General features: G+C 36.3%; 1 protein-coding gene across 1 annotated transcript in view; it reads right to left on the bottom strand.

Moving 5' to 3' along the window:
- Positions 1-24,207, bottom strand: part of Ccdc148 (coiled-coil domain containing 148) — a 217,675-nt gene that overhangs the window by 71,333 nt on the left and 122,135 nt on the right. The window contains 1 exon segment of the mRNA XM_071619395.1: positions 12,103-12,243. Within this exon segment, the coding sequence (XP_071475496.1) occupies positions 12,103-12,243 (141 nt within the window).

The following is a 24,207-nucleotide window of genomic DNA, read 5'->3' as shown; positions in this document are numbered from 1 at the left end:
TTCTAGTGATCTGATTTCTTGTAAAGTGTTGAGGCACAGTAGTTCATTAACTCAGAGATTTCCTGGGAGAATATTAAGAGGAGTAAGGAAACAGACATAGTGAGCTATGTGCACCTTTAGAACATTAAAAAAAATTGACTAGTGAGCAGGCAGGTACTATTAAAGATCTTTAAAATTATCAAGTACCTATCAATCGGACAGTTCTGAGTAAACCAGGACAAGACTGAAATCATGAAAATGAGCCTAAAGCAAATAGCTTGAAATTGTGATTTTTCACAATGAATTAATTGTAAAATTAACAGCAAACAACAATCACAATGATAGACAGCATAGCACAGTATTTTAAATAATACACTATGGAGTCAGACTGCTTTGGTTCATATCCTAACTGTACCTCTTAATGTCTACATGACTTTTGAGAAATTCTGCAACTTCTATGTGTCTCAATTTCTTCATTTATAAAATGGGGATCATATTATTATTTATCTCTGAGGGGGGTTAAAAAGATGAAATGAACATAGAGCAGTACCTTGCATATAGCAAGCACTGTTTAAGTATCTGTTAATTATATCAAATGACTATGAATAATCAAACCTCACCTGGAGTTAATTTTTAAGTTTTCTTCTTCTAAAACTGCCTACTGGAAAATCTTTGCAGAAAAACAAATACATCTGGCTCTTGATCAGTTAGTCTTCTCCTTTTTTAAATAAATTCCTCCATCTGACATTTTCTTAAAATTATGTCATAGCAAAAGATAGAAAGATTCCATCAGTATTTTCAGCTTTTAAAGACATTCTAGTAAAAGCTTTCACTTTTAAAAGACAGTTGAAATCAGGGAAAGTATACTTCCTGGAAAACGATTGGACCATCTTTAGGTTATCATCCTATTTTTCCTGTCACCTGTTGACATACTGAGAGTAAACTCTATGCTCAGTTAGAAGATTAGAATCAGTTAATTTAATAAGCTTGCTTTAAGGATCATTTCTAAATTTTAGTAAGAGAACAAGGAACACTATAAACATTTTCAAATTAGATGTTTCTTGATTTGTTTCTTTTGGATAATTGAACCTCGCATTCTACATTAAAGTCTGATTCCCCAGTTTACTTTTTGAATTCTGTTTACATAAAATATATACTATCATTTCCTTTTTACTATTATAATATCTTCATAATTTACTCATTCATTTTTTAAAGAGGAGAGAGAGAGAGAGAGAGAGAGAGAGAGAGAGGATTTTTTAATTATTTATTTTTTAGTTTTTCGGCAGACACAACATCTTTGTATGTGGTGCTGAGAATCCAACCCGGGCCGCATGCATGCCAGGCGAGCGCTCTACCGCTTGAGCCACATCCCCAGCCCACTCATTCATTTTTTTTCACTTCCAATATTTTGGGTATTTCATTAGATTTCCACATTAAAAAAACTAATACTTAAAAGAAAAACACTGGGGGGTGTCTCAGTAGTAGCATTTGCCTAGCATGCATGAGGCCCTGGGTTTGATCCCCAGCACTACCAAGAAAGAAAAAAAAAAGGAAAAGAAAAGACTCCCTCAAGCTTTGCAAGGTCGCATATCTAGGAGTTAATAATAGAAAAAAACAAGATAGAGAGTAGGCAGTAGTCAACTGGCTGGCCCTCAGCCCTATAGGAACACTTCAGCTCTAGTGGCAGGTGGTTCCTTTACAAAGAGATTTGCTTGCATTGAGAGATTTGAGTGAGTGGGCGTTAGAACAGAGGTCAAGCTGAAGTTCAAGGGGATCACAGACATGTTTCTAGGGTCCAAGAATCTAACAGGGTTCTTGTATTCCATATTCTATTTTATGAAAATGTAAAAAAAAAAGTTTAAGACAATTTTTTATTTTATGTATGTTATGTTATTTTGTATATAGTAATGGGGATGGATCCCAGGGAGGGCCTTGAGCATGCTAAGCAAGTGCTCTACCACTGAGTTACATCCCCAGCCCTGTAAGTCAATTTTAAAACAACTGAATGTCCCTCTGTTGCTAAATGCTGCCATAATGTTTTTATTTAGGTTCATGTTTTAGTTGATACTTTTAATATATTCCATAAACAGACAATATTTACATTTTAAGTCATTTTTTATTAATTGGGATCCAGTTAGAAAACTCCTTCCCCTCTCTCCTCCCCTCACCCCTGCATGAGCACTCACTCATATCTATCTATCTATCTATCTATCTATCTATCTATCTATCTATCTATCTATCTGTCTATCTATCTCTATCTCAAAGGAGCCTTGGTCTCTGTTAAAAGACTGGGAAGGAATGTTGTGAGGGACAAGGACCTAGAATAAACAGAGGACCTGGGCCAGCAGCAAGAGGTACCTTCTCTGAAGAGCTGTTTTCCAGGCAGCACCCTGATTCTAAAGGTTCTTTTATCTACTACCTAAAGCCCTCAAATCTATATCACCCTCCCTCCTCAACGCAGAGCACTCAATGCAGATGAAAGTCAATCAGGCACAGGTATTTGAAGGAAATTTCAGAGGACAGTTCCATATCCTTCAGTACCTGCAGTGCACAAATGCATGCAATAGCAATTAAAGGTCTAAACAAAAAGAGGAAAATTAATAGAAAGAGGGCTGATGAGCCCTACTGGAGTCAGTCAGGGCAAAAAGCCTATCCTCCAAGGTCTGAACTTTGATTTACTATGGCAAAACTAATAACTCTATTAGCATAAGGTCATTCACAGTAGGAAGTAATCAGACCATCATAGGCCAGTGTGAGGATAGGTGCCCAAAATGATTTGATGATACAGGGACCAGGAAAGAAGAGGAGATCTAGGCATTGAAAAGAATAAAGGCACTCTCCTAATGACTCAGAACTCAGTGCTTCATCAATATCCCATGAAAGTGGCAGGAAGTTAACCTTAATAATCAAGCTATAATGCATGTGTATATACAGATACATATATAGTTATACATATATATTTATGTTCATATTTTATATATATGCATATATGTATTTAATTTATTATATGTATTCATGATCAACTCTACATAATTCACTGTATTTTGTATTTTTAGCCATTCTTTATTAACTTTTTTGTTGTATGTATAAATTTTGAAACTAAAAGAAATCTTTCTGTATTATTAGTATAATCTTCTGTTTTAGTCAGCTTTTTCACTGCTATGACTAAAGAACCTGACCAGAACAACTGTAAAGAAGGAAAGCTTTATTTGAGGGCTCACGGTTTCAGAGGCCTCAATCCATAGATAGCTGGCTTTATTTCTCAAATCTCCAGGTGAAGCAGAACAATATGGCAGGAGGATGTGTCAAAGATATGTGGCTCACAGGGTGATCAGGACGCAGAGAGAGAGTTTACCACTTGCCAGATACAAATATATATCTCAAAGCCACACCCCAACTTCCACCTCCTCCAGCCATACCCTACCACTTCAGTTACTACTCAGTTAATTCCTATCAGAGGATTAGTTCACTGTGGGTTAAGACTCTAACAACCCACTCATTTCTCCTCTGAACCTTCTTGCATTGTCTCACACATGATCTTTTGGGGAACACCTCATATCAAATCAAAACACCTTTTATTGACCTAAGGACTGCAAATTATCCCATGGCAGAGCAAGCCTTTAAAAAATTACCAAAAGAGGGACAATTTCTGTTTGAGTGTCCTCTTATAATAGCATAGTGTATGAAGAATGAAGGACTGGGTATAATACTCATTACTTTAAAGGCACTTGTTGTATATTTACTGAATAAGTGAATGAATGAATGATTACTAAGAACCATAGACTGTACTAATGAATCAATAACCCTTTGGTTTGAGAACTTGCCCTCTCCTAAAAGTTTCACAGTCAGTGCCCCTCATTTTGGCAAATTTGGAAAAGTGACTGAACATATGCAGTTCAACTTAGTCTCTCTTTAAAACATCATCTGTCTTTGGGAAGCAATATTACCTTCCCTACCTTATAGTAAGCAGCCTGTCCCCTTCCAGGGAGATATGAGTAATATCTCCCTGAACCCAGATGGGTGGGGTTGCTTAAATGGTGGAAGTATTAGGAATGTCAGGTAGCCACAGGTGCCAGTCATAGCCTTTAATACGCAAAGCCATAGCCTTTAATCCTCAAAGCCATAGCCTTTAATCAAATTCAGCCCTCTGGGCTCTTGATTTCACCCTCTGAATCCTTTTTTATTAATGGTAGTATAGGCCTATGACTACATAGTTTTACAGTCTACTTCCTGCCAGTAGAATTCTGGTCCCACTAGCCTCCCTTCATATTGCACTCTCTCTCTGTTCTTTTCTTGAGAACCCAATAGGCCTTCTGTGGATTTTATGGGAATTGAATTCACTATATTAGACAGAAGCCACACCCACAATCTTTTTGAGATTATCCTTTCACTCTTGGCCTCTGTTGGGGTAGCTGAGGAGCATCACCCTTAAACTTCCTGGAGACTGTCTAGTTTGAAAAGACCCAGGAAAACCACCCTTAATCTCCTAGAAGGATCTTTTATGTAACTGAATACTCTGACATTTGATCTTTTTGAGGATATGGTAAAGGACTGTATGTTCACATATTCAATCTTTTATCTATGACATCCTGTTGGCAATAATTTCTTCCCTCTTGGGTCTTTTCCCATCTGAATAGACTGAGGATATCACAAAGTATTAAGTCCAGATCCTTTTTGTTTAATAATTCTTCTCTCAATTTCTCTCTCTCCTTTTAACTTTCAGCAGCAGAAAGAAGCCAGGTGGCACCTTCACCCTTGCAAATCTTCTTTTATCACTTGAGAAGTTCACTACTTATACATTTTTTTTCCATCCAGCTTCAAGGTGCAATTTTCCCAAGCTTTCTGTCACTTTATAAACTATTATAGGATTACTGTAATCGTAATAAACTATTATTAGGATTACTAATCCTGCTTCATCCAGCTTCCAATAAAATGGTCATCACTTCTTCCTGAGCCCTCACCAGTCGTATGTTTAACACCTATGTTGCTACTAATCACCTATTCAAGGTAATCTAATCTTTCTCTATCAACCTCAAAATGATATCTTTAAAATTATTCCAGCTTTTTCCTACTTTGCAATTTTAAAGCCACTTTCACATTTTAAGGTATTATGGCAACATTTCACTTCCAGATACCAAAAGCTATATTAGGTTTTTTTTTTTGAAGTTTCTATTGTACAAAAATTATGACTAAATTGTGATTTTAAAACAACACTCATTTATTAGCTCAGATTTTGTAAATCATAGGTCCAGCATAGAATTGGTAGGCTCTTTGCTCATGGTATCTATCACAAGACTGAAATCATGAGTTTTGTCAAAACCAAGTTCTCATTTAGGGAAAAATTTGCTTCCAACACCATTCTTGGTTTTGCTAGAATTAAGTTTCTCTAGTCATAAGACTATGTTATAGCTTCCCATTTCTTTGCTGTCTGATCCAGGGACATTTTCAGCTCTGAGAGGCCACTCACACCCCTTGCCATATGACTCCCTCAATCTTTTAGCCATCAGGTCCCTGTGCTTCAAATCTCTGATTGCCCTCCCTGTAACCAGCCAGAGAAAACTCTCTACTTTAAAGGGCTTATGTGATTGGGTCAGGCCCATTCTGATAATCTCCCTATTATATGGCCATATGTGCCATATAATCTAATTGTGGGAATAAAATTCACAGTATTTACAGTTCTGGTGATTATGCAGGGCATGTGTAGAGACAGGGGAAGAGAATTCCAGGGCCTATCTTAGAAGACTGCTTGTTAAAATGTTAGTAATTGGACTCCTAAAATCCCAAAAATGCTAAAAAAGCAGTTTGAAATATGACATTTTAAAAAATTTATTACATCCCCACCTTTTTGACCCTACTCTTAATTTTTCATATCAGTATACTATTAAATTAAAAAATACTACAGAAGAGATTTTATGATTCCTTTGATAACTGCCCTCATCTGAACCCACAAATTCTCACACTGGAAGAACTGCTTTGCTCTGAATTGAGAAGACACTGAATTCCCTTCTGGGCATAGAGCTCCTGGAGTCTTCAGAGAAGCAGTACTTTCCTCCAGCCTGCATTCCTCTTGGGATAGCCTGTGCCCTTATTGTAGACTGCCTCTCCTCTTCCCAATTATCTGCAGGATGCATGGAATTCAGACTGATTGCCAGATCCCCTGAAGATGTATGGGAACACTCAGTGTCAAGATTCCACTGAAGCTGGGTACTTTGGGTACTCCTGGTATGATTCTACAAGAGGCTGACAATTTACAAAATGACAGATCCCTCCCTAGAAACATTTCTAAGTTAATGTTCAAGGTCACAGGCCCAGTGGAGGAATCCTGCCTTCCCTGAAAATTGTTCCCCACCCCTTGATTGTACAAAGTGGTGGTTTGCAGTGCTAGACTAAGAGCTGGATACACTTTGCAAAGAATTCTGAAATGCTAGACCAGGAAAGAAATACGACTCTTTTTCACAGGATCCTTGTTAAAATCCCATTCGGGAGCTATGCTGGAACTACCATTGCCTTGGGTTCTAGATGAGGCATCATGCAGCAACAAACTCTCCTGAAACTCTATGATGAAGAACAATTTTTATGCTATTCAGACCACCCAAAGAGCCACATCTAGTTGAAAAGGTGGTGCAGGGACCAATATTATATATCAGACATTTTAAGGTCCACTAGCACAGGAATTTTGTTGTTTACAATAGTTCTCAGGGATCATTTATGAAAAGGCATTGTCTTCTGATTTTATCAGGACAACAATTTTAAAAGTAGACAGATGAGATGCTTATTAAAAATTACCAATATCATCTAACAACTTATGAATCAAAATTTTTCTTGAATCTTCAGATGAAACTGAAAACTGTGAATATTATATCCCATTTAGAGTTTTAAAACCCAGAGAAAAAAGTAATCTTAGGAGCTGGGCACCTACCAGGGTAAACTTTAACACTGAATACAAACTAAAATATTTTTACATTAAATGAGCCCTAAAAGACCAATTACTGGGAAGAAGAATTAAAAGAAAAATCCTGTCTTGTTTGGAAATCCTAAGGTGGGGTTTTACATATGGCATAGTTTCTCTATCTCCTTTGCTGCTTCCTTATGAGTACAAAAGGACAGGTAGGAGAACCAGTGGGGGTGGGAGGGTTGGAGAAAAGAAAAGAAAAGCAAGCTAACAAAGCAACATATCTAAAGTTAGAGGGAATTCCTGCTGGGATTATCTGCCAAGCTGCTGTTAAATGCTAAAGAACCAAAAATTTCCTCCAACATATAAAAGTGTTCGAACAAAGAAAAATCTAAGTTTGTAGTTAATGTATATAAAGATAGCCAGCTCTTTTCATCAGGATGTCTGTGTTAACATGGAAATCTCCTTTTCTACCTCAAATATATAGAAATTCTGGACAAAATATATCATAACACACACACACACACACACACACACACACACTCCCCAATACTAAAAATAAAGATGGAACTCAAAGTCAGAGGAAGGAGAGGGAAATGAAGACAAAGGACTCTTAAAGAAAAGTAGGACCTAATAAAGATCTAAATGGCTGGTGGCTATCCTTTGACAATTGTGGGACCTCTACAGAGAGAAGCCAGAGGCAAGCCAATTGCAAAGAACAGATGGCATATAAGGCACAACCAGACACAAAACAGGGACTAGCTAAATCATGATCCTTCCACAGGAGAATGACAAGGGGACAGAGGACCAAAGGGGTCAAGTACAGAATTCTACGCTGGTGTCATGCACAAGTTCTGTTGGATTCACACGTGGTTTACAGCACAGTGTCTGTCCCAAGCCTAAAAGTCAATATAGAAACTGGTCTTGAACCAGTCGGCAAAAGGCATATGGCCTCTAGCACAGGGATAATCTTAAACTTCTGTAAAACTATAGATGACACTGTAAACAAAATTAAAAGGCAGCTGGGTGTGGTGGCATATGCCAGTAATCCCAATGACTCAGGAAGCTGAAGTAGGAGAATTGAAAGATTGAGGCCAGCCTCATCAACTGAGTGAGGCCCTAAGCAACTTATTTTTGAGACCCTATCTCAAAGGGCTGGTTTGTGGCTCAGTGGTTAAGCACCCCTAGTATAAAAAAAAATTAAAAGGCAGATGACCAATGGAAGAAAGTATCTGTAATTCATATAACTGATAAGAAATTAATATCCAGAACTTATAAAGTACTTTTATTGATTAATATAGAAAATAAATAAAAACATGAAATTTACAGAGAAAAAACTGACTAGTAAGCATGAAATGATTTTCAATTTTATAAGTAATCATGAAAATACAAATTAAAATTTTAATAAGGTATATTTCACATTTATCAGACTGGTAGAATTCAAAAATCAAGGTTGTATTTTTTTTTTTAGTATCATGAATTGAGCTCAGAGGCACTCGACCACTAAGCCACATCCCCAGTGCTATTTTGTATTTTATTTAGAGACAGGGTCTCACAGAGTTGCTCAACGCCTTGCTTTTGCTGAAGCTGGCTTTGAACCTGCAATCCTTTTGCCTCAGCCTCCAAAGCCCTTGGGATTACAGGCCTGTGCCACCACACCTGCATAGTAGTAATAGCTTATAAAGTCAAAAAACTTATAAAATTAAAAATATACAAATCCTACAACATAGCAATTTCCCTTTTAGGTCTATCTTAGAGAAGGCCCTGAACACAGTTACTCATAGAATTGAAAGAGGTGGCTGCTATAGCACAGCAGCTAAAAACCAAAATTTTGCCAATTTAAATGTCAGCCACAAGGAGAATGGATAAATGGTAGTCTGTGCTACTGTGGAATGCCAAATAGCAACTAAAAGAATAAACTAAGAATATGCATTAATATGGGTATATCTCAAAACAAAGATAAAAAATAGTACATGTTGCAGAATGATATGGCATGATAGTGTTCATGAAAAATTTAAAATCACAAGCTCTATGTCAAAGTATATTAAAGTCAATATATGGCCTGGAAAGATAGAAATAAAATTAATGATTGTGATTACCTCTGGGGAGATAAAGAAGAGAAATGGTACTAAGTAAGACTTAAAAAAAAAAAGGACTTCAGCTTTATCTGAAATATCCAACTTAATTTAGATTTTTTAAAAATATTTGAAGTGAAATGAAAAATATTAAAATTTTCAATGCTAGGATGCTAATGCATTTATTTTGTCAGTCTCTGTACTTTAAAAATTTTAGAAATATAAAAATATTTTAAAAAGAAAGTTAATAAAATAAACCATATGATTTGGTCCTATGAAATTTCTAAGGGTTTGAAAACAAACTTGGCTTATAGCTATACTCCATACCAATAAGAAAAACATTTTAACAGGACATTTCTTATAATATCCCTCATTATAAAGTGAAAGACAATAAAGCAATGCCCTGCATACCCCTTAGTAAAATATAACCAGGGGCTAAAAAATGCATTCTAGGTATGAAAACTTTTCAACATTTCTTTATGCTCAGAGGTATAGGTTCATTTTCCATTCTAAAATATGCAGTAGATATTTAAGCTTAATCTACACACATGAATAATGATACTGAAATTCTCTTCAGTCTTCATCCTTTCAGGTATAAGTACCTTCTTCTTTTAAGGTGTACTTGGATTAGCCCTTCATCACATTAGCCATTGTAATTGTTTTATTATTCCTTCCATTACTCCATTCAGTACAAGTGTGTGTTGTATGTGTGTGTGCACACATTCTCTCTCATCTTTCAAAATGCATTTCTTTTACTTCCAGCAATCTTATTTAGATACTGCAGAGAAGATAGTTAGCAATGTCCCTTCATCCTCTCTTACGTATCCATGACAACTATTCAACTCAAATCTAGTTTTTAACAATTAAATGCCCTTATTCACATTCTCAATACTTAAGTTAACATTTGTATTTTCTTTATCTTTGTAAATGCCCAGAGAATGGAACTGTATCTAAATCTCCTTATATGACATTTAAGATGAAACTAAATGTACACTAATGCTTAGAAACATCATTTGTGGCATGCTAATTCATAGAGAGGAAATGCCAAGAGAGGGATCCAGGTAGAAGACAAAACTACATGGACACATTTATACAGTATAAAATACTGTATATGTTAGGTAGCTTTTCATTGCTGTGACAAACACCTGAGAAAAACAACTTAGAGAAAGAAGGGTTTATGTTGGTTAATGGTTTCAGAGGTTTCAGTCCATGGTCAGCCAACTCCATTGCTCTGGGACTGAAGAAAGACAGAATATCATGGCAGAAGGTCATGGTAGAAGAAAGCTGCTCAAGTCATGGCAGCTGGAAAGCTGAGGAGCACAGAGGGCAGAGACAATACATAGTTCCCAAAGACATTCCCCAGTGACCTACTTCCTCCCACCATGCCCCACTTGCCTAGAGTTTCAACCACCCTCCAGGAGTCTATTCAGTTATAACAGATTAATCAATCCACTGACAAGGTCAGAGCCTTCTTGAGCCAGTCATTTCCCAAAAGTCACACCTTTGAACATTGTTGCACTGGGGACCAAGTCTTCAACACATAAGTCTTTTGGGGACAATTTGTGTCTAAACCATAATGCTGCGCTTTCATGATAATAAATAATCAGTAAGTTGCCCCAGAGGATATATAATTCATTTATTTGAAACATGATCAATTTTATGAGTTCCTATGGTACACACAATTATTTCTTTTAAACATCAACTCTGATAAAATCACCACACTCGATTCCATAGTAGTGAAAATTGAATTCACTTTTTAATTAAAAACACAACTGTGAAATACATTTTCTTAGCAACTTTGTCAAATGACAATATAACCTTTATACGTGTGGTTTTCCGTGATGCTGCTTCTACACTCAATTTGCTGATATAAAAGCATAAAATAAAGAACAATAATAACTATAGTATAAAATGCAGAAAAACTGTCTTATTGCCCCCAAATCCATAGTTCTTTTATCTACCACATATTCTACTTTGCAGGAAAAACATTTAGATAAGGACTTTACAGAGTTCATTAGTCACATAGCCCAAGGTGTAAAAAAAAAAAAAAAAAACAGAAAGTTTGCCGACCAGTAACTATGAATTAATTAGTTACTCTTAGCACTATAATCAGATTTTCAGAAGAAAGCATTTTTTTACATTATGCAGATAAACTCAATGCAGGTGAACTTTTTGAGTACTGATATGTGCTATTATTGGTGGAAACACACAGGTGTAGAGATTTCATTGTGTTGATCACAAATTAATTGTCTTTTTCTGCATTATTTCCACAGAGTCAGCAAACCCATAAAATTGATTAATAAATCTGATAAAATTTTTTTAAATTTATTTTTTGGTTGTAACTGGACACAATATCTTTATTTTATTGATTTATGTTTATGTGGTACTGAGGATTGAACCGAGGGCTTCCCACGTGCTAGGCGAGCACTCTACCAATGAGCCACAATCCCAGCCCCAAATCTGATAAAATTTTAACAAAAATATCTTCACTGAAACAGTATAATTTTTGTTGTGAAAATAAACACAAATACCTAAATGAATATATCATTCAAATACACACACACACACACATATACATATATATACATATATATATGTATATGTATATATATATTTAAAAATTCAAACATAAAATATGATCTATCTTCCATATCTTCCCTTCAAAGTTAATAAGTTTCTTGGTAATTTTAAGATTGCTAAACAAATGTTTACTCAAAAGAAGAATGATTCTTGGCATTCAATGAATTATACCGTCCCTCATACAATATATTTCACCAACTACTGTTTAACAATTTTTTGCCACATAGCCATCAACCAAAATGCTACCTAAGCACCCTGCAAACTTTTCCATGAACCTCCTTAATTCAAGACTTGGCAGTAGTCACAAACTTCATCTTTTTTGTTTTTTCCTACAGCATCTCTTATAATCACAGGTATCTATACTCATGAAGGTCAACAAAGTGGGTTCTCTTCCATTCCCACAAATCTTTGATGCTCAAATAAACTAAAGCAAAACTCAACTAAACTCTAAAATGTTCTCAGAATTGTCTTTCAGAATTCCATTTCCAACATCAAGATTAATTAAAGCTCAATCAGGCAATTAAATATTCATTTTCCCTTTTATAGAAGATTTTGCCCTGATAGAAGATTTTATACCTTTTTCTTCTTCTCTTTTCTTTTCAACAATTCCTTCTTCTTCCATAGTTTCTCTTTCTCCTCTTCCTTTTCTCTTCTTCTGGAAGAAATTTCAATTTCCAGTCTTGCCAACTCTTCCTGGTGAGCTCGCCATTGGAAAACCTGAAATAGATAGAAACATTCAATTTCAATAACTATATGTACTAAGGTGAATTAACATAAGGTTAGTTTCTATATCAAGCAGAAGTCAAATCCTGTCCAAATACACATTTAAATTCTGTGTGCATGTGAGTGTATCCATGTGTGTTCAAGATGCGTGCATGTTAGTGTTAAAAAGAAACAAACAAACAACCAAACTCAAATCACCTCCTTCACAGATTCTTGATCTGGGTTTATAGAGTGAAGTATTAAAGGGTGTAATTTAACTCAAAAGGAACTGTGAGTTCCAAAAAGTAGTATGTAAAAATATGCTGTGCTTTGGTATGTGTGCTTTTCTGGAAACTAGGCCAAACAGCTCTCAAAAATTCTAGAAGGTTCTGGGACCCTAAAAAGTTTAAGAACCCACTGATAAATTTCAGTTTCCTTATTTTATAATTATGAAAAACAAGTCTGAAATAAGGTGAAAAAAATTAGACATTAAAAAGAATTTCCTAAGTACTAATACATGCTATTAATAGACGTATATTTGATATGCCTTTTTTGGTAGGGTTTTTGATAATATGTAAATATGTATCACATTATAAAATACTTATAGTTTTTAATCCCCAAAGACAATCAACTGGACAAGTACACAACAAAGTATCCATAGGAATATTCATGGCAAAGGTGCCTAAAATAGAAAATTTGGCCAGATACCATGGCACATGCCTATAATCCCAGCAGCTTGGGAGGCTGAGGCAGAAAGATCCCAAGTTGAAATCCAGCCTCAGCAATTTAGTGAGGACCTAAATAACCTAGAGACTCTGTCTCAGAATAAAAAGGGCTGGGGATGTGACTCGGTGGTAAAGTGTACCTGAGTTCACTCCCTAGTACCAAAAACCAAAAAACAACATAAAAAAATTGGCAAGACTCTAAATGTTGGGATAGAGGAGGTAGCTTTCCTGGTTGCTCTGCAGCATGAAACCAAGAAAGCAAACATACAGCTTCTCAGCAAGGTAAATGGAAAAAAAGGGGGGGGGGGGCAGGGGCTTTATTGAAACTCAAACTAGACATTCAACACAGATCAGGAACTCAGGAGGTTGGATATAATAAAATATCGAAGAAATTCTCAGCCATGCAGCCGCTGCCACAACCAAGCTAGAAGCACCAGGCAGAGCAGTCCCTCTGCAAGCAAAGTGGAGAATTAAGGGAATTAATGAAACCTACCATTTTAGGACGCCTGAGGTATGTCTGGGTACAGATTATTTAGAAATCAAGGACATTGCCTTGCTGTATGGAATTAAAAGGCGTGCTGCTCAATATCCTTTTGTGGGAAAGAAGCCACCATCTCTCCAGGTAGTATGTGGAGGACATAGGAATGAACCATTTTGCAGTCACAGCAAGGGGACTGGCAGCTGAGGAAGTTGATTCCTGGAAAACCTGAGTTTGGTCCAAAATACCAGCCCAATAAATATATGCTACACAACATAGAGTGTGCTTAAGTGACCAAGAGAATATCAAAGATGGAGAGAGGTTTACACAGGGTACAACTGGCAGTGAAAATGCACCCAGCTATATCCCTCCCCCTCCAATCTGGCTGCTTGCAGGACTAGCCAGGGATTTGGAAGGGCAGGGGCAGGAGAGATTGAGTTTGGAGACTGAACCCCAAGAATAGGATGTGAGGTCCACAGGTGACATAAGGGACTAAGAATTGGCTCCTCTACCACACAAGTGGAACCCAAGAGAGATCTCTGAGGTATAGTCTTCCAGTGTGGATCAGCAATTACTGGGCCCTAAGGGTGTGCTGCTTTAAAATCTCCAGACTAATTGGCATTCAGCAAAGAACCCTGAGCCTAGCTAAGCCTAAAATGCCTTCAGGAATTTTGTTTACAGGATTACTTCTCTTACTCTAGCAATCTGGAGGGTGGAGCATCATATTCCAGATGACCCACTTAAAACTGCTTACAAGAGAAGCTGAGAACCTGTTGAACTCAAATGGAAAAAGTTCTTTAACTTTTCATCCAGATCTTTTTCTCTTTCTTTTTGCTTTTTTCTTTTCTTTTTTCCATTTAATTATGACCTTAATGGGATGTGGACATTTTTACATACTCATATTTTTTTTTCTCATTTCTAGCATTTTGGAGCCAGTTTTTTTTCTTTTCATGGATCAGATTTTTGAGGACTAGGATGTTTGATTAGTGTATTTTAGTTTTGTTTTGTATTCTTTTATCTTTATTTTTTTATTTTTTAGTTGTAGATGAACACAATACCTTTATTTTATTTATTTTTATGTGGTGCTGAGGATCGAACCCAGTGCCTCACACATGCTAGGCAAGCACTTTGCTACTGAGCCACAACATCAGCCCCTTTATTTTTAATTTTTCTTTAATTTTTACTTTATATAAATATTTTTTTCTTACATGTTTCTTTTGATTCTCTTTCTCTCTTTTCTTCTGTTAACAGTCAATCTCTATTGCTCTCTTCTTCACTCTTACTTTAATTTTTTACTTCTATTTTCTCTCCTCCTCCTTCATAATCATCATGTCCTATTATCATTTCTGTTCTCTCCCTGTTTACCATTTGAAATTGTAAATCCATTTGTGAACTTGCTGTTTTTATTGTAGGCAATAACTGATCATATAATTTCTGTTTACTGTGATAATTAACATTATAGACATCAGAGTGGGAATTATTTGGTTTAATGCTGCATATTGTTTTCATTGGTTGTTGTAATTACTTGTCTCCTCCTAAACAGTGAGGTACTAGAAACCTTCAGGGACATTATAAGCACACAGGGTGGAAACTCTACTGCCCCAGATCCACACTGTTAAATAGACACACAAACAACATGAAAAAGCAAGGGAACAAATCACTCCAAACAAACTAAGATAGTTCAATAACAGAGTTCTTTGACACCACAGTGGGATAAATGTCAGAGGAGTTTAAAATGTGTATAGTTAAACTGATCTGTGAAGTAAAGGATGGCATAAGAAGTGAAATCAGAGAGAAAATATGGAAGTGAAAGATCATTTCAATAAAGCAATAGAGATTCTGAAAAAAAGCAGAAATCTTCAAAATGAAGGAATCAGTAAATCAAGTTAAAATTTAATAAAAAGCATCACCAACAGGCTAGACCACTTGAAAGGCAAACCTTCAGGCAATGAAGATAAAATATAATCTTAAAAATAAAGTTTACCAGATAGAGAAGATGGTAAGAAACTATAAACAGAACTTCTAAGAAGTATGAGATAACCTGAAAAGTCCAAATTTAAAATTTATTGGGATAAATGAAGATTCAGAGATATAAAGTAAAGGAATATACAATCTTTTCAATGAAATAATATTAGAAAATTTCCCACAACTAAAGAATGAAATGGAAAAATCAAACAGAAGAGGCTTACAGGACTCCAAATATACAAAATTACAACAGAACCCACAACAAGGCCATTATTATGAGTATACCTAACATACAGAATAAGGATAGAATTTTAAAGGCTGCCAGAGAAAAATGACAGATAAAATTTAGAGGGAAACCAATCTGGATCTCAGCTGATCTCTCAACTCAGACACTCAAAACTAGGAGCTCTTGGAATAATACATATCAAACTCTGAAAGAAAATGGATGCCAGCCAAGAAAATGGATGACAGCAAAATTAAGCTTCAGAACTGATGACAAAAGAAAAACCTTCCATGTTAAATAAAAGTTAAAAGAATTCAAAGTTGGACAGCCTGTACTACAAAACATACCCAATAAGATATTTCATAAAGAAGACATGAAAAATAAAAGTGAAAACCAGCCAAGAGAGGAAATACACTAACAACATAGTGAATCAATGGAGAAAATATTTCAAATTAAAAACCAGAAATACATCAAAATGACAGGGAATAAAATCATATCTCAAAAATAACATTGAATGCATGGCCTAAACTCATCAATCAAAAGAAACAGACTGGCAGAATGGATTAAAAAAACAAGACTCAACAATGTGCTGTCTCCAAGAGACTCACCTCATAGGCAAAGGCATCCACATATTGAAGGTGAAAGGATGGGAAAAAAAGATAACATTCACATTGATCTCTTAAACAAACAAGGGTTTCCATTCTCATTCAAATAAAGTAGACTTCAAGCCAAAGTTAATCAGAAGGGACAAAGAAGGATATTTAATACTGCTTTAAATCAACAAAACGTAATAATCATAAATATTTATGCCCAAACAATGGAGCACCTACATAATCTAACAAACCCTTCTCAATTTTAAAAGCATACAGACCACAGCACAATAATACTGGGTGACTTTAACAAACCTTTTTCATCACTGGATAGATCCTCCAAACAAAATCTAAATAAAGAAGTTATAGAACTAAAAAATACATAATAATTTAGACTTAACAGATACATATAGAATATTTCATCATCGATGACTAAATACAATTTCTTCTCAGCACGTGGATCCTACTCTAATTTAGACCATACATTATCCTACCAAGCAACTCTTTCCAAATACAAAAAAATAGAGATAATACCTTGCATCCTATCAGATCATAAAGGAATGAGATTAGAAATCAATAATAAAATTAAAAATAGAAACTATTCTTATACCTGAAGACTAAATAATATGCTATTGAATGACCAATGAATGAAATAAAAAAATACCTAGAGATAAATGAGAATAGCAACACAACATATCAAAATCTCTGGGACACAATGAAGGCCATGCTAAGAGAAAAGTTCATTACATTGAGTTCATTCATTATAAGAATAGAAGTCAACAATAAATAACCTAGCATTACATCTTAAAGCCTTTGAAAAAGAACAAACCAACACCCAAATCAGTAGAAAACAGGAAATAGTTAAAATTAGACCTGAAATCAATGAAATTAAAACAAAAGAAACAATCCCAAAACATGACAAAACAAAAAGTTGGTTCTTTAAAAAAAAAAATCAATAAAATTGTTAAACCCTTAGCCAAGCTAACAAAGAGAAAGAGAAAGAAAACTCAAGTTACTAAAATTCATGATGAAAAAGAAAATATCACAATGGACACTAACGAAGTACAGATGATAATCCAGTATCTATTTTGAAAATTTACACTCTCATAAAACAGAAAAACTTGAAAACATTGAAAAATTTCTAGAGACATATGACCTACTTAAAATGAATCAGGAGGACATAGAAAATTTAAATAGATCAATTTCAAGCATAGAAATTGAAGATGCCATCAAAAGCCTACAAACAAAGAAAAGCCCAGGACCAGACCAATTCACAGCTGAGTTCTACTAAACCTTCAAAGAAGAAATAACACCAATCCTCTTTAAGTTATTCCATGAAATAAAAAAGGAGGGAAACTTTCCAAACTCATTCTACGAAGCTAGTGTCTGGTTTTGGTATCTGATACCAAAAAAAGATGCATCAAAGAAAGAAAACTTCAGACCAATATTTCTGATGAGTATAAATGCTAAAATTCTTAATAAAATAGTGGCAAATCACATGAAAAATTATTATTATTTTTTAAAATTTTTATTGTTGGTTGTTCAAAACATTACGTAGTTCTTGATATATCATATTTCACACTTTGATTCAAGTGGGTTATGAACTCCCATTTTTACCCCGTATACAGATTGCAGAATCACATCGGTTACACATCCACTGATTTACATATTGCCATACTAGTGTCTGCTGTATTCTGCTGCCTTTCCTACCCTCGACTATCCCCCCTCTCCTCCCCTGCCCTCACCTCCCCTCTTCTCTCTCTACCCCATCTACTGTAATTCATTTCTCCCCCTTGTTTTTTTCCCTTTCCCCTCACTTCCTCTTGTATGTAATTTTGTATAACCATGAGGGTCTCCTTCCATTTCCATGCAATTTCCCTTCTATCTCGCTTTACCTCCCACCTCTCATCCCTGTTAATGTTAATCTTCTTCTCATGTTCTTCGTCCCTACTCTGTTCTTAGTTACTCTCCTTATATCAAAGAAGACATTTGGCATTTGTTTTTTAGGGATTGGCTAGCTTCACTTAGCATAATCTGCTCTAATGCCATCCATTTCCCTGCAAATTCTATGATTTTGTCATTTTTTAATGCAGAGTAATACTCCATTGTGTATAAATGCCACAATTTTTTTTTTATCCATTCGTCTATTGAAGGGCATCTAGGTTGGTTCCACAGTCTTGCTATTGTGAATTGTGCTGCTATGAACATCGATGTAGCAGTGTCCCTGTGGTATGCTCTTTTTAGGTCTTTAGGGAATAGACCGAGAAGGGGAATAGCTGGGTCAAATAGTGGTTCCATTCCCAGCTTTCCAAGAAATCTCCATACTGCTTTCCAAATTGGCTGCACCAATTTGCAGTCCCACCAGCAATGTACAAGTGTACACTTTTCCCCACATCCTTGCCAGCACTTGTTGTTGTTTGACTTCATAATGGCTGCCAATCTTACTGGAGTGAGATGGTATCTTAGGGTGGTTTTGATTTGCATTTCTCTGACTGCTAGAGATGGTGAGCATTTTTTCATGTACTTGTTGATTGATTGCATGTCCTCCTCTGAGAAGTGTCTGTTCAGGTCCTTGGTCCATTTGTTGATTGGGTTATTTGTTTTCTTATTGTTTAATTTTTTGAGTTCTTTGTATACTCTGGATATTAGGGCTCTATCTGAAGTGTGAGGAGTAAAGATTTGTTCCCAGGATCTAGGCTCCCTATTTGCCTCTCTTATTGTTTCTTTTGCTGAGAAAAAACTTTTTAGTTTGAGTAAGTCCCATTTGTTGATTCTAGTTATTAACTCTTGTGCTATGGGTATCCTATGGAGGAATTTGGAGCCCGACCCCACAGTATGTAGATCGTAGCCAACTTTTTCTTCTATCAGACGCCATGTCTCTGATTTGATATCAAGCTCCTTGATCCATTTTGAGTTAACTTTTGTGCATGGCGAGAGAAAGGGATTCAGTTTCATTTTGTTGCATATGGATTTCCAGTTTTCCCAGCACCATTTGTTGAAGATGCTATCTTTCCTCCATTGCATGCTTTTAGCCCCTTTATCAAATATAAGATAGTTGTAGTTTTGTGGATTGGTTTCTGTGTCCTCTATTCTGTACCATTGGTCCACCCGCCTGTTTTGGTACCAGTACCATGCTGTTTTTGTTACTATTGCTCTGTAGTATAGTTTGAAGTCTGGTATCGCTATACCGCCTGATTCACACTTCCTGCTTAGCATTGTTTTTGCTATTCTGGGTCTTTTATTTTTCCATATGAATTTCATGATTGCTTCATCTATTTCTACAAGAAATGCCATTGGGATTTTGATTGGCATTGCATTAAACCTATAGAGAACTTTTGGTAATATCACCATTTTGATGATGTTAGTTCTGCCTATCCATGAACAGGGTATATTTTTCCATCTTCTAAGATCTTCTTCTATTTCTCTCTTTAGGGTTCTGTAGTTTTCATTGTATAAATCTTTCACCTCTTTTGTTAGGTTGATTCCCAAGTATTTTTTTTTTTTGAGGATATTGTGAATGGAGTGGTTGTCCTCATTTCCATTTCAGAGGATTTGTCGCTGATATACAGGAATGCCTTTGATTTATGCGTGTTGATTTTATATCCTGCCACTTTGCTGAATTCATTTATTAGCTCTAATAGTTTCTTTGTAGACCCTTTTGGGTCTGCTAGGTATATAATCATGTCAACTGAAAATAGTGATAATTTAAGTTCTTCTTTTCCTATTTTTATGCCTTTAATTTCTTTCGTCTGTCTAATTGCTCTAGCCAGTGTTTCAAGAACTATGTTGAACAGAAGTGGTGAGAGAGGGCATCCCTGTCTTGTTCCAGATTTTAGAGGGAATGCCTTCAATTTTTCTCCATTCAGAATGATGCTAGCCTGAGGCTTAGCATAGATAGCTTTTACAATATTGAGGTATGTTCCTGTTATCCCTAGTTTTTCTAGAGTTTTGAACATAAAGGATGCTGTACTTTGTTGAATGCTTTTTCCGCATCTATCGAGATGATCATATGGTTCTTATTTTTAAGTCTATTGATGTGGTGAATAACATTTATTGATTTCCATATATTGAACCAGCTTTGCATCCCAGGGATGAATCCTACTTGATCATGGTGCACAATTTTTTTGATATGTTTTTGTATCCGATTTGCCAGAATTTTATTGAGGATTTTTGCATCTATGTTCATTAGAGATATCGGTCTGTAGTTTTCTTTCTTTGAAGTGTCTTTGTCTGGTTTAGGAATCAGGGTGATGATGTCCTTGTAGAATGAACTTGGAAGTTCTCCCTCTTTTTCTATTTCCTGAAATAGCTTGAAAAGTATTGGAATTAGTTCTTCTTTAAAGGTTTTGTAAAACTCTGCTGTATACCCATCCGGTCCTGGGCTTTTCTTAGTTGGTAGTCTTTTGATGGCTTCTTCTATTTCCTCAATTGATATTGGTCTGTTTAGGTTGTCTATATCCTCCTGACTCAATCTGGGCAGATCATATAACTTAAGAAATTTATCGATGCCTTCACTATCTTCTATTTTATTGGAGTATAAGGATTCAAAATAATTTCTAATTATCTTCTGTATTTCTGAAGTGTCTGTTGTGATATTGCCTTTTTTCATCCCGTATGCTAGTAATTTGTGTTCTCTCTCTTCTTCTCTTCGTTAGCATGGCTAAGGGTCTGTTGATCTTATTTATTTTTTGAAAGAACCAACTTTTAGCTTTGTCAAAGTGATCTTTCATTGTCTGATTTTGCTGTCTAATGTCTTCCTTGAGACTCCAGATCATCTGAAGCATGTAAATCCTGAATTCTTTATTTGACATTCCATCTGCTGCAGCTATTACCTCTTCTAAAGTTGCATTGACCTGCATTGCTTGTGGTCCTTTCTTTCCTTGTCTTTTCATACTGCTCGTGTTTCTTTCTGCTTGGTGAAACTGTTGTGTTATTGAATTTTCTCACTATATATTTATATTGCTCTTGTATAGTTGCAAAGTCTCCCTTGCAAGGGCGGGCGTCGGCTATGCTCCTCCTCCAATAGGGGTGATCTAACACGCCGGCGGGCCGCTGGGCCCCTTCTCCAGGTCACGTGGTCTGCCTACCTTGCGGGCAACGGCTGGGCCCCTCCTCCAATAGGGGTGATATTTCTACCATGCTGGCGGGCCGCTGGGCATGTTCTCCAAGTTGCAGGTCTGCCTACCTTGCAGGCCCAGGCGGCGGCTGTGCCCCTCCTCCAATTGGGGTGATCTTTCAACTAGGCGGGCAGGCCGCTGGGCCCCTTCTCCAGGATGCGGGGTCTGCCTACCTTGTGGACGGCAGCTGGGCCCTTCCTCCAATTGGGGTGATGTGTCTACCACGCCAGCGGACCGCTGGACCTGTTCTTCCGGTCAGTCGCAGGTCTGCCTACCTTGCAGGCGCTGGTGGCGGCTCTGCTCTGCCCCTCCTCCAATTGGGGTGACGTGTCTACCACGCCGGCGGGCTGCTGGGCCTATTCTGCCGGTCGGTCACAGGTCTGCCAAAAAATAATTTTTTAAAAGACAGTGCACCATGATCAAGTGGGGTTCATCCCAGGGATATAATGTTGGTTCAAAATATGGAAATCAATAAATGTAATTTATCACATCAATAGATTTACAGATAAAAATAACAAGATTATCTCAATAGATGAAGAAAAAGCATTTGATAAAATTTGGCATCCATTCATGCTCAAAACACTAGAAAAACTAGAGATAGTAGGAATATCTCCTGCTCTCTATACTAAACCCAAGGCCAAAATCATTCTGAATGGAGAAAAATTGAAAGCATTCCCTCTAAAAACTGGAATAAGACAAGGATGCCCTCTTTCACCACTTCTATTCAACATAGTCCTAGAAATTCTAGCCAGAGCAATTAGAAGAAAGAAATTAAAGGGATATAAATAGGAAAAGAAGAATTCAAATTATCCCTATTTGCCAATGACATAATGTTATATTTAGAAGATCCAAAAAACTCCATCAGAAAACTTCTAGAACTAATAAATGAATTCAGCAAAGTAGCAAGATATATAATGAACACCCATAAATCAATTGCATTTCTATATGTCAGAGATGAATTAACTGAAAGAGAAATTAGGAAAACTATACTATTGACAATAACCTCAAAAAACTGGGAATTAATCTAATAAAAGAGATGAAAGATCTCTATAATGAAAACTATAGAACACTAAAGAAATAAATTGAAGAAGACCTTAGAAGATGGAAAGATCTCCCACGTTCTTAGGTAGGCAGATTAATATTGTCAAAATGGCCATACTACCAAAAGTACTATACAGATTTAAGGCAATTCCTATAAGGTTCAAATGATGTTCTTCATACAAATAGAAAAAGCAGTCATGAAATTCATTTGGAAAAAGAAGAGTCCCAGAATAGCCAAAGTAATCCTTAGTAAGAAGAGTGAAGTAGGAGGCATCACAATACCAGATATAAGACTATACTACAGAGCAATAATAACAAGAGTAGCATGGTATTGACCCCAAAACAGAGTTGAAGACAAATGGTATAGAATAGAAGACACAGAGACAAACCCACATAAATACAGTTATCTCATACTAGACAAAGATGCCATAAACATAAATTGTTTATGTATGTTTATGTTTTTCAACAAATAGTGCTGGGATAACTAGAAATCCATATGTAATAAAATGAAAACAGACCCCTATCTCTTACCTGCACAAAACTCAACTCAAAGTGGATAAAGGACCTACGCATTAGGCCAGAGACTGTGTGCCTAATAGAAGAAAGAGTAGGCCCAAATCTCTATCATGTCTGCTTAGAAACTGAATTCCTCAGCAAGACTCCTAAAGCACAAGAAGTAAAATCAAGGATCAATAAAAGGTATGGCATAAAACTAAAAACCTTCTTCACAGCAAAGGAAACAATCAAGAATGTGAAGAGAGAGCTTACAGAATGGGAGAACATCTTTACCATGTGTACCTCAGATATAGCACTAATCTCCAGGATATACAAAGAACTCAAAAACTTAGCACCAAAATAACAAATAACCTTATCAGTAACTGGGCAAAGGAACTGAATAGACACTTCACAGAACAAATATGAATGTTCAACAAATATATAAAAATTGTTCAACATCAGTGTGGGAGGCCATCCTCACACTTGATTTGAGTTACCTTCCTGGCTGGGTTAGAGGCGCTTAGACACAGCTGTGTTAGAGCTTTCCTCACCCTTTCCCAGGTCCAAGGGCTTGTCCGAGCAGAGGTGTGCCTGGCCACTGCCCCGAAGACCCAATTGTCACCCCTGACCTTGGGATGCTGCCCCCCTTAACCTTCATTGGATGGGATTTTCCCTGGAATTTTTTGTTCCCCAATAAAAGCCCACTCCCTGGCGTCTTTTCTCTCTCACTAGTCTCTTCTGTAAACCTCTCTACCGCATTAGGTGGCTGGAGGCGGGAGCTAGGAGAAGCTGTCCCGGAGCTGGTATTAAAGGTAATAAGAGTCTTGTCTCTTTAATTTAAAACTCCGAGCATTTACTCATGAATCAAAGCTTCTTTCATGAAGCCAGCACTGGCCACATGGCAGACATCACCAGCAATTAGAGAAATGCAAATTAAAACTACACTGAGATTTCATCTTACTCCAGTCAGAATGGCAATTATCAAGAATACAAACAACAATAAATGTTGGCAAGGATTTTGGGGAAAAGGTATACATTGCTGGTGGGATTGCAAATTGGAGCAACCAATCTGGAAAGCAGTATGGAGATTCCTCAGAAAACTTGGGGAAAAAAAACCACCATTTTACCCAGTTATCCCACTCCTAGACATATACCAAAGGACTTAAAATCAGCATACTATAGTGATGCAGCCACATCAATGATCATAGCAGCTCAATTCTCAATAGCTAAGCTATGAAACTATCCTAAGTGCTCTTCAATAGATGAATATATAAAGAAAATGTGGTACATATACACAATAAACTATTATTTAGCCATAAAGAAGAATGAAATTATGGCATTTGCC

Source organism: Marmota flaviventris, chromosome 11 (assembly GCF_047511675.1).
Source record: "Marmota flaviventris isolate mMarFla1 chromosome 11, mMarFla1.hap1, whole genome shotgun sequence".
Taxonomy (NCBI): Eukaryota; Metazoa; Chordata; class Mammalia; order Rodentia; family Sciuridae; genus Marmota; species Marmota flaviventris.
The sequence above is the reverse complement of the archived record's forward strand: the minus strand, read 5'-3'. Positions and strand labels throughout refer to the sequence as shown.